The sequence below is a fragment of the Musca domestica genome, unplaced genomic scaffold (genome assembly GCF_030504385.1).
Source record: "Musca domestica strain aabys unplaced genomic scaffold, Musca_domestica.polishedcontigs.V.1.1 72, whole genome shotgun sequence".
Classification (NCBI taxonomy): domain Eukaryota; kingdom Metazoa; phylum Arthropoda; class Insecta; order Diptera; family Muscidae; genus Musca; species Musca domestica.
This window is the reverse complement of record NW_026712388.1, coordinates 3,371,910-3,384,524: the sequence shown is the minus strand read 5'-3', so window position 1 is coordinate 3,384,524 and position 12,615 is coordinate 3,371,910. Positions and strand designations below refer to the sequence as shown.

At 35.3% G+C, this 12,615-nt stretch overlaps 1 protein-coding gene across 2 annotated transcripts in view; it reads left to right on the top strand.

The window, feature by feature from the left end:
• LOC101893392 (uncharacterized protein DDB_G0283357) overlaps positions 1-12,615 on the top strand; it is a 137,021-nt gene that overhangs the window by 92,764 nt on the left and 31,642 nt on the right. For both annotated transcript variants that reach the window (XM_059130319.1, XM_059130318.1), the window contains one exon: positions 6,061-6,804. In XM_059130319.1, coding sequence (XP_058986302.1) covers positions 6,750-6,804 — 55 coding nt within the window. In that variant the 5' untranslated portion in view covers positions 6,061-6,749. The remainder of the gene's footprint in view (positions 1-6,060; positions 6,805-12,615) is intronic.

Here is a 12,615-nt window from a genome sequence, read left to right as displayed (position 1 = left end):
TTCCATAACTATCTCTTTGTATCGACTCTACTCCTCAACCTTGATTCCCATTTCAAATTGCAAGTTTTTAGCTCTAATATAATAGGAAATGGTACCAAATGTACGTGACGTGACGTCCGTGACTCTTACTCTAAATTTAAGAGTTCTAGCTCTGTTGCTTCCACAAATACAAACGGGGGTACCATATTTACTAAATTTTAATATTTTTCGTGATTGTACCAAATGTAGTAATTTAAGTACTTTTCGTACACTTTTAGTGCGAATTTCCAAAAATCTTTTGGTACATCTTTCATACACTTCATCAGTGACCCTCATTCGAAATTTACGAGTTCTAACTCTACTGTTTCCTCAAATACAAAGGGTACCATATTTACCCAGCCTTATCCGACCTCTTCGGACCAGGAGTGTCCCACCCAAAATTTTAAGATTCTATCTTTAGTCGTTTCGTATGGGCGTTGATGAATCCATAAGTCAGTCAGTCAATTACTTTACTTTTTTATTATATAGATTTCCAAGCTAATGGTATTCCATGGAGAAAGTCTAAGTGTGCTTTGAGAATAGGACATAAGGACCTCTATTCCAAAGTTTATCCAGTTTTTTTTTTTTTTTTTTTTTTGAAATCCATGAAAGGTCTGCTATAGCGGAAGTTAAGTTGTTCCCGCCCGATAAATCTCAATCAGTTTATGACATGACATGTTTATGAATTGAAATCTGTCACAATAGCTTAGCTTTGCTCAGCCTCCCCCCATGGCCCTCCCTGCGATACTGTCACAACATTGTCGCAATGGCAAAACAATCAACACACTATTCAATTAATTTTCTATTCGTTACTTTTTTATCTCGTTGTTATATTTTTTGTTGTATTTGCTGCCTGCCCTTTTCAATCACTATTTGCCATTGGTGTGCTAGTCAATGATGGTTGACGGACTAAACTGACATCCCTTCGTCCCTCGCTTCCTTTAATCTTCTTTCAAAAACAATATTGAATAAATTGATTGTTGTTGTGTTCTTGCCTCCTCGGTATTTCTGCAATTTTATTATTTACAACAAACAATTGATTTGTTGTTATTTCCTGTTTGTTGGTTAGTTTTTTTTAAACATTTATAGAAAACAAAAAAGAAAAATAATTAATCTTTGCACCGTGGTTCGAAGGGGGTAGAAAGAGACAAGCAAAAATATTTGAGCATGTTAGGGGAGTATCAGTTGGTTTGTCGACAGTTTTTGTTAAGGATGCTCGCGAAAGTTTTTTATAAAAAGTTCTCATTTTTTACAATAAACTCTTGAATATGTTACACTTAGCGATCGGACCAATTTTTCTGGTACCTCTCCCACATAGAGTTCAAGATTTTGAAAAACAAAACGCTCATTAAAAGCGAAATAAGCACCCAACTCTCTTCAAATTTCACACATACAAACATTTTTCCTAACACATGATGTGTTGTGAAGATGATATATATCTGCGAACCCCTTCTGGTACCTCATCTATAAAGGGTCATAATTTAAAATTCTTCCATCTGTCACAACTTGCGAATCGAGTCAGCGATTCTTTACAACTAGCCTTTTCTAAATATGTCTTTCAACTAGAAACCTGAGATGAATATGGAACTCATGATTTTGCATAAAATTGGATATAAATGTTCGATTGCCCATACCAAAATTTGTGTCGGTATTAAATGAAGTATGAAAATGGAATACTTCGGTCACTATATCTGATAACCCACTCACATTTTAATATTTTCTAAAACTTATCACATAACTCATATAAAGTGAAGGAAATAGTCCATATAGTTCAAACCTGGTACGTCGCAACATTTATATAATATTTATTTCGGTCCGATATGAAATGGACAATATTGGCCCATTCCTTCGGAACCTAATCAATAGAGGGTCAACAATTTGAATGGATCTTTACGAAATGTAGAATGGAGGTGGGGCTAGGGTCAAAATAGAACCCTATTTCTTGATGATGATCGCATAATATTTAGGGGTTGAAATGGACCAAAAACTGAAAAAATTCCTGCAGTTGCTCTAGAGGTCGCAATTATAGACCAATCGAAGCTGAAGTTAGCATGGGGCTAGAGCTTAGGACTGGGCAGAAGCCTTCCAATTTTCATCGGGTAATATTTAGTGGGTGAAATAGGCCACAACATTTGTGATAAATAAAAGTCAAATTTTCCAATAAATCGCGAATATTTTTAATCTCGGCGAAATCGCAAATAGACGAACAGGTCAATTCTGACCGTTACGCAGATGCCGATAGTAAAAATATCGGATATATATAGCGAAATATATACAATGTATATATAGAAAGGAAGGGGATGTTAGCTAGAATGCTTATATCTCAAGAATGGCTGGACCGATTTTGACAAATTTTGTCAATTCGGAATGCCCTCTTGACATAAAAGCGTAAAACCTAAAAAAAATCGATGAACAATATGCCAATAACTATGTTAATATAGATTTTGTGGTATTTTGTGACATTTTTTTATTTTTTCATATTTTGTATCGCATGAGATTTTTTCAATTTGACTTATAATATTGAAGTGTATATTTTGTAATATTTTTTCACCTTACAACAAAGGTTGTGTTTATTATATAAGGATTTCAAATATCGTCCGATCTTTACGAAAATTTTCAAAAGGGTAGGGTGGGGTTAAGAAGAGCTAGAACTATTGTTTTCAAAGATGTCCGCAATATATTTAGGGGTTGAAGTGGACAAACATCTAAAATTTTTCCTGATTTTGCAGCCGTTATAAAGGTCACAAATAGAAACACTAAATCTCGCATAAAGTTAGAGTTTAGGACAGCGGGTACAATGGATCACTAATTTTGTGTGAAAAAATACCTGCATTAGTTACCGGCGATATCCGAAATACACCAAATTCGAACTTCTGTCTTTTTTATGCTAATTTCTTTGACGAATATAACAAAATATCGTAGACAAGCTATTCATATAGACGAGTCTAAATTTAGAGATACAGAGGGGCATCTTGCTTATGGAGATGAAACAACAGAAACAATTTCCTGATCACACAATTGATAGCCAATCGACACGCCTAAGGAAAGAGTGGAAAGGGAAGAATTCTAGCTTTTTGGATGACTATTGGACTATATTTAGCTTTAATATCGATTACAACAACTAACAGCACGACGGAGTGCATAAATATTGGGCAAATGACTAGGGACATTCCAAATCCTAATTTCAAAGGGATCCTAATTTCAAAAATTTCATAATTTCAAAAGCGAAATCTTCCAGTATGGAATTGGACATAAGGGGCTTCTAACATATTGTAGTGTTGTAGGGTATAACATAGTCGGCCTCGCACGACTATAGCCTTTGCTTACTCGTTTTTTATTTAGTGTTGTGTATCCTCAATAAAACCTTAAAAATATTTAAAAAAAATGCCCTGAAAATTCTCAGAAAATATTTTTAAAAAATCCAGCCGGCCACCCAATTATTCATAAAATGTCTACAAGGGAACCTCCGAAAATAAGCTTTGGAAAATCGGCAATGGTACCTTATAAATATTCTTGAAGAAATAAGCAATAATCTCTCCGGAAGCCTTCTTAAAATATTCTTAGAAAATACACGATGGTCATTTTGAAAAATATTCATAAAATTTTGTTTGGCTATAGCTCAGATAGTCCCTCCTGAAAAAATGTCTCTCGTTTTTTTCATTTTCCCATTTGGTGCTATTCATTTTTTCTATATTCCTCTCACATAAATTATTGTCAATTATTACAAATCTTATTATCCACCATAAACGCTTTGGCACCTATTAAGAAGTGATTAAATCAGATTGGTAGTCAACAGGCAATTAATTGCTTCATGAATTCTAGTTTTTTGCTAAGTTCAGTCATCAATAATTGTGCCGTCATATCAGGGTCCGATTTACATCAGATTAGATTTTCTGCATAGTTTTTACATGATGAGATTATTTCATATTTTTACAAAATTAAAACGTAATAGTTAAATAAATTCCGATTGGATCTGATAATGGAAAACCAAATCTCAGAATTGTAATTTTTTAAAAATTCAATGGAAACCCATCGAATAGTTAGAATATGAGCACGTAGGAGTTCAGTCTCTCGAAGCATGAATGCAATTTTCAACGAAATGTAAATGTTCGCCAAGCATTTCAATAATTTCTCTGCCTCCCTCAATATTTCAAATCGTTGCTAATTTTCAAGTTCAAACACACCCTCGCACACCACATACAAAAAAAGATGCATCATTCCGAACATGGCTGATGTTGTGTGTACTTGAAACTAACTGACTGCCACCATAGCCATACTAACATGCAAAAGTGTTCGTAGGCCCTCCCCCACCTCCCTATTCACCCAAGATCCAATGAATGATTAACAATTTATTGCTTAGCATAATATACCCTCCCACTCAGTCAAATCCAAAGCAGACAATGAATAGATATCCATTCAATAACAACAACGACAACAGTAATACACAGATCATTAGCTTAACTCTGTTTGTATATGGACTTACACACATTAGCTAAGATTTTTTTTCGAATATGACCAATACCAAATGCTGATGCTAATCAGCAATGCAAATAATAATTTTGAAAAGCAACAAGTGTTATCCGCATAAATCTTTCTCAAGTGGATAAGATGATATGGAAATACAATTTTATAACAAAGTATTCTAACCTTATCCGGAGCGGATAAAGTTTTCCTATACGAAAACCTTATCCGGAGCGGATAAAGTTTTCCTATACGAAAACCTTATCCGGAGCGGATAAAGTTTTCCTGTACGAAAACCTTAACCGGAGCGGATAAAGTTTTGTATACGAAAACCTTATCCGGAGCGGATAAATGTTTTTCTATACGAAAACCTTATCCGGAGCGGATAAAGGTTTTTCTATACGAAAACCTTATCCGGAGCGGATAAAGGTTTTTCTATACGAAAAGCTTATCTGGAGCGGATAAAGTTTTCCTATACGAAAACCTTATCCGGAGCGGATAAAGTTTTCCTATACGAAAACCTTATCCGGAGCGGATAGAGGTTTTTTCTACACGAAAACCTTATCCGGAGCGGATAAAGTTTTCCTATACGACAACCTTATCCGGAGCGGATAAAGTTTTCCTATACGAAAACTTTATCCAGAGCGGATAAAGTTTTCCTATGCGAAAACCTTATCCGGAGCGGATAAAAGCTTTTCTATACGAAAACCTTATCCGAAGCGGATAAAGGTTTTTCTATACGAAAACCTTATCCGGAGCGGATAAAGGTTTTTCTATACGAAAACCTTATCCGGAGCGGATAAAGGTTTTTCTATACGAAAACCTTATCCGGAGCGGATAAAGGTTTTTCTATACGAAAACCTTATCCGGAGCGGATAAAGGTTTCTTCTATACGAAAACCTTATCCGAAGCGGATAAAGGTTTTTCTATACGAAAACCTTATCCGGAGCAGATAAAGGTTTTTCTATACGAAAACCTTATCCGGAGCGGATAAAGGTTTTTCTATACGAAAACCTTATCCGGAGCGGATAAAGGTTTTTCTATACGAAAACCTTATCCGGAGCGGATAAAGGTTTTTCTATACGAAAACCTTGTCCGGAGAGGATAAAGGTTTTTTCTATACGAAAGCCTTATCCGGAGCGGATAAAGGTTTTCTATACGAAAACCTTATCCGGAGCGGATAAAGGTTTTCTATACGAAAACCTTATTCGGAGCGGATAAAGGTTTTCTATACGAAAACCTTATCCGGAGCGGATAAAGGTTATCTATACGAAAACCTTATCCGGAGCGGATAAAGGTTTTCTATACGAAAACCTTATCCGGAGCGGATAAAGGTTTTCTATACGAAATTCTTATCCGGAGCGGATAAATGGTTTTCTATACGAAAACCTTATCCGGAGCGGATAAAGGTTTTTCTATACGAAAACCTTATCCCGAGCGGATAAATGAATTAGGTTTTCTATGGGAAATTTTATCCTCTGTGGGTTTTCTATAATCAGATCTATCTTTAGTTAGTCTCATGTTGTTATTTAATTTTCTTTTAATTATTTTTATTAAAAGTTGTTTTTTTTTTAATTTCAGATAAAAAACTTGCCTGTTGTGAATCCTGATGCTTGCGTGGAGATAAAACCTGGCCATTTTGATAAGATCTAAATTACGTGTAAATGACACATAGTCTGGGATAGATTTTTGGTAAATTATAGTTTGGCGGAGATCGACTCGAACAATAGATGAAATTCCAGCCCTATACGACGTTGTAAAATCCCAAAATTGGAAGCAGAAAAAATTCAAGTATTTAAAATTACAGTCAAACAAAATCAAACGTACCTCTACCTTCCCACACACACACCTTTTGGAAAAGCCTAACAAGTGTCTGGATTGTTGCTGAACTTCTGTGTTGTTGCATGCCTAGCGTGCTGCCACCTATCTTTTCGTTTTGCTCAAACATTTGTGGCCTGTGGCAGAAAGAAAGACTCCTCACATCCGCCTGCACACCGGGCAAACGATATCATTCTTCAACCACATGACGTCATCAATTGAATTTTATTGACAACCATAAAACGCCAGCCAACTATTAATCTTACAACCATATATCCATCCTCCCCTCCCTCTGCCCGCCTGCCTGCCATACTTCTGCTGGGGGGACTGTGGGACTCAGTCAAATAATTGATTAAATCACAACCGTTAGAGAGAGGCAGCTTCCATAGAAAAGGGAGGCATTGCATACTTTACATTCAACCCGACCATCGAACCACCATTCGAACAGCAACATGTTGGATGATGACAACAATGATTTGTTGGCTTCGGCTTCGGAAATACAACACAGTAAGTAAAACAAAACTGAAATTTAATTTTGAGAGCAAACCAAAAAAGGTCCCCTTTCCCCTCTTTTGCCAATAATTGAGGAACGAATAGGTCATTGATTATTTTGTTTGTTTATCGGGGTTTTTCTATTGTTGTTGTTTTTTGTTTGGCGGAAAACATGAATGGAAATTGCGTGATTCTATTTTCAGCGCAGTTTTCTTTGTGACGAATATTTTTTATGTCGCTTTTGTTTGGAATGATTAACTATGTTTGGATTTCGTTAAAACTGATAAGTGGGATAGCAGGTCGGTTGTTATTTTTGACATACAACTTATAAAATAAACTACTTGTAGGCAAATGGTAATAGTTTTCGATATTTATAGGAAACCTTGAATAAATTGCCACCTTAATGTCTTCTAATATTTCCTCCATTTACTCAATGAGTTTTTAGCGATAGAAATGCGGTATAGGTATTCAATCCGTAGATGAGCTTTTCAAGGTAATCTAGACATTAAAAAGTTCTAAGTCGTTTATCTTCAGAGGGGTATTAAAAAGATTTCAACGAATATTAGAACTCAAAATAAGTAAAAAAGCTGTAATTTTGAATACCCTCCACCATTTAGAACGAATTTGGCAATTTTCCAAAAAATAAAATCCGTTAAAAATTCTGTTAAAATCCTAAAAATACCGAATGTAACCGTTATATTAGGGTCTATACGACGACGTGGACCTCCCTATTTTCGGTATTTCAATGATTTTAGCTACATTATTCACTGAATCTTTTTTTCAAGTTTCGCATTTGAATATTGTAATGGCTTATGACAAAAGTTGCCTATGCAGGTCCGGCTATATGCATTTAACGGCTATGTTCGGTATTTTTAACGGATTTTTTTTTTTTGGAAAATTGTCAAATTCGTCCCAAATGGTGGAGGGTATTTAAAGTTCGGCCCGGCCGAACTTACAGTTTTTACTTATTTTTAAGGAAGTTCCCTTCTATTCACAGAGATGAGCTGCACAAAATGGAACTTTGAAGGACCCACTTTTGTTGTAGGTCTACTACCAAAGTAAAATCTTTACAAGAACATCGACAGATTAAGGAGATTTAAATAACGTTCATTTACTAAAGAATTTTAAAGAATTCTATCTAAAAAATAACCGTTGAAAATCCCGCTAAAATTTTAAAAATTTCGGAAAGGTGGACCTCTACAGCCAATTATTCGCCAGAGAAGGTGGTGCTTATTACGAACTCAAAATTCCAAATTTGAGATAATTCTTTTGAAAACAAGTAAAAAATCTGTAAGTTTGGTCGGGCCGAACTTTGAATACCCTCCACCATTTGATACCAATTTGGCAATTAAAAAAAAAAATAAAATCCGTTAAAAATTCTGTTAAAATCTTAAAAATACCGAATGTAGCCGTATATTAGGTTCTATACGACGACGTGGACCTGTATAGGCGACTTTTGTCACCAGCTATTACAATATTTAAATGTGAAACTTGAAAAAAGTCTGTTTATGTTTATCTGAATATAGGGAGGTACCATGGGGGTTATAAAACGTGGACATGCACAGACAATTTTCTGGTATAGGCTGTAGTATCCATTACGAACTTCTTATATAAAATTTGAAATAGTTCCTGTAAATAATTTCGCTAAAATCATCAAAATACCGAATATCGGGGGTACCGTTACGAAAACGTGGACCTACATGGCCCATTTTCTGTCTTAGGTTGTAGTATCCACTACGAACTTCAAATACCAATTTTGAAACAATTCCGGTAAATAATGTCGCTAAAATCATCAAAATATCGAATATCGGGAGGTACCGTTATATGGGGGCTTTACCAAAACTTGAACCTACGTGGCCCATTTTACCAAAATACCAAAAGTCCTGCAGACATAACATACATTTGAGTAAAATTTTATTAATCTACTTCAATTCGTTCGGAAGCTAGAGTGATTTCCACAGACGGATGGACGGACAAATGGATAGACGGACAGACGGACGGATATCGCCAATTCATCGCCATAGAATTTTATGCTGATCAAGAATATACATACTTTGTGGGGTCTAAAATTTGTATTTCGAGGTGTTACAAACGGAATGACAAACTTAATACACCCTCCATACTATAGTGGAGGGTATAAAAAGATACTAAATATGGTATCCTTTATATTTTGAGGAAGCAGTAGAGCTAGACATCTTAAATTTCGAATAAGGGTCCCTGATGGAGTGTATGATAGATGTACCAAAGGGTTTTTAGCAATTCGCACTATAATTGTACGAAAAGTACCAGGATGTACTATATTTAGTACTTTTTCGTATGATGTCAACGATTTGAGCTAAAAACTTGAAATTTCATCAAGGTTGAGGAGTATAGCCGATGTAAGGAGGTAGTTTTGGAAAGTGTGTAATCATGTATACGAAAAGTACTAAACGGTGCTAAATTTAGTACAATTTCAATTTGGAGGAACGGATGGAGCCGGAATCCTGAAATTTTAAATAAACATTGCTGGTAGGGTGTACGATTTGGAGGAAGTTTTCGAAATTTGTACTTATCTGCACGAAAAGTACGAAATGACACTAAATTTTGGTAAATCTCGACTTGGATGAACCGATAGAGCTGGAATTCTGAAATTTAGAAAAAGAATAACTAACTATTGCATTGTAAAACTGAGAAATGAAGGTAGTTTTTGGAAATTCGTACTTATGTCTACTAAATGGTACTATATTTAGTAGAATTTAAATTTTAGGTGAACCAAAAGTTTTCTATTGGAGTATATGATGTAGGAAGTTAAAATTGGAGCTTAAATGGAGCTAAAATTTCGCGGTTTTGGTGTTGGGATCCCTGTTGGTGGTAGATTTGAGATAAAGAGGCCGTTTGGAAAATTTGTACTACATGTTCATGAAAAATACCAAATCGTTGTATGTTTGGTACAATTTGGTATTAGGTGAGCAGAAATCTAAAATTTGGTATTAGGTTCGCTCTTCATATTTTGGCTTTATAATTGTACGAAAAGTACTAAATGTTACTAAATTTGGTATTGTTTTGGAGGGATAGTGATAAAATTCTGAAATTCGATATTTAGATTACTGATGGTATTTGTGTTTGAGAATTGGCAGTGGTTTGCCCAATGAGTATTATTTTTGTACAACAAGTACTAAATAACGTTAAATTTGATGCCACGTGAAGGGCTGGAATCCTCAAATATAATACTGAGGTCTCCGTTGGTATCTGGACGTGGTTTTAGAAATATAAACTACAATTGTTCGAAAAGTGCTATATGGAATTAAAATGGGTATTGGGAAATGTGAAATAGATGTCACTATTGGTGGTTAAGATATGGAGGTGGTTTTGGAAGAGTACAAAATGATACTAATTTTGGAACATTGTTGGAGTCTAGGGTAAAGGGATGTAGATTGTTTTCGATAGGCGTACTAAATGTTACTTAATTTGGTATTGGGTGAAGGAATAGAGCTGAAATTCTAATATTTGAAATTAAATAAAATGGGGAGATGATACCATTGGCTGAGGTTATACATCAATTGGCAAAACCGACAGTTGGGTAAAAAAAGTTCCATAGTTAAAATATATATGCAAAGTAGCAACTCAGAGTGAATCAAAATTCCAAACGTTTTACAGGATATAAATCCGCGAAAATATCACTCATTTTATGTGTCCTTCTTCCTATGGGACATCATTATAAAATACACTATTTTCTATTTTTAGAAAAATTGTTTAAGTCCTTTCCCTTGATGTCTCCCACAATATATTATATCTTTTCCAAAATTATAATTATTTTCGTTATTTGATATCATCCTTGATATCCTTGAGATAACTCTTTTTCATTTGTTATTTTATTTTTGTAATTTTATATTATGCAAAGCTTCTTAAACTAAAAATAACATACAAAAACTCATTTTCAATGATTTATATACATAAGTAAAAAATACTTGTTACGAACTTCTTGTGGGAGCTCCTCTCTGGTCTTATGAAGGTGGTAGATAAAGTTCCCGTCTCCAGTCTTATTATCCTCATTCTGTTTTTTTTTTATATATTTTCCAATAACTTTTATTAGATTTACCAACATATAGCAAATATATATTTACATACTACATACGAACACACATCGTTCGTTTAAGACATGATGTGTGTTGGAAGACAACTTAGTAAAAGGTAATAGAGGTTGTTATTCAAGAAGTGTAACGAGACGAAGCACGTGAATGCAATGTATGAAAAGGGTGGGAGGTTGGTGACGGGGATTGATGGGTGCTAGGTGTTGTTGTTTGTTGGGTGATGTTGTTAGTTATTAGGTTTCCAATAAGCGTGTGATATATAGCAGCAGCAAGTACATAAAGCAAAAACTATTAGCCCCCTTTTTCTGGTTGAGCGTGAAGAAAGAAACAAACAAAAAATGCTAAGCTTTTGGTAGAATACAAGTAGACACCGAAGATGGTATGTCAAATACATAGATTTGTGACATTTACGACACATGCCAAGGGCAAAATCCCCTTCTCTCTAGAGACCACATTTTCAATTTTGAAGCTTATCTCTTTCCTCGACATAAAGTATAACTAAAGAGAGACAAAAAAAAAACAGTGTTAAAAGTTCCGACAACATTGTAAGAAGGTTGAATACTAAATAATACAGCAACAAATCGAAAACTAAAATACAACAAATATGAAAAAAAAATATTTTTTTTTTTTGAAAAAAAAAACTGCACACGACCGGGCCAGACTTTTAATACCCTCCACCTTAGGGTAAAGGAAACATTAGAGCCCACTATGACCCACATATACCAATTTTTACACATATTCATGGGAAAATATGCCAAAAATTATCAAAATTCCGAATATCGGGAAATACGGCTATATGAGGCTATACAAAAACGTGGACCTATACATACAGTGTTTCGCCAAAAGAGCTAGAACCCGTTAAGACCAACAAATACCAATTTTTAGACAAACCTGCGAAGAAATGTGGCAAAAACCATTAAAATGCCGAATATCGGGAGGTACCATTATACGGGGGCTATACCAAATCGTGGACCTTTACATACAGTGTTTCGCCAAAAGAGCTAGAACCCATTAAGACCAACAAATACCAACTTTTAGACAAATTTGCGAAGAAATGTGGCAAAAACCATTAAAATGCCGAATATCGGGAGGTACCGTTATACGGGTGCTATACCAAATCGTGGACCTTTACATGCAATGCTTCGCCACCGGAGATGGAAACCCATTATGACCAACAAATACCAATTTTTAGAGAAATTCGTGAAAAAAATTGGCAAAAACAATCAAAATACCGAATATCGGGAGGGACCTTTATATGGGGCCTATACCAAAGCGTGGACCTATACATGCAATGTCTCTCCACACGAACTGGGACCCGTCATGACCTACAAATACCAATTTTCAGACAAATCCGTGAAAAAATGTGGCATAAATCATCTAAATACCGAATATCGGGAGGTACAGTTATATGGGGGCTATACTAAATGGTGAACCCATACATGCAATGTCTCGCCACACGAATTGGGACCCGTCATGACCTACAAATACCAATTTTTAGACAAATCCGTGAAAAAATGTGGCATAAATCATCAAAATACCGAATATCGGGAGGTACCGCTATAAGGGGACTATACCAGAACGTGGACCGATATATCTCATTTTCAATACCAACCATCCTAGACACAACACAAATTGCTCTGCTAAATTTTGACGCTCTACGTCAAATAATGTGGGCTGTATCGTGATTTCAACAGACAGACAGACGGACAGACAGACAGACAGACAAACAGACAGACAGGCAGACGGACATCGTTAA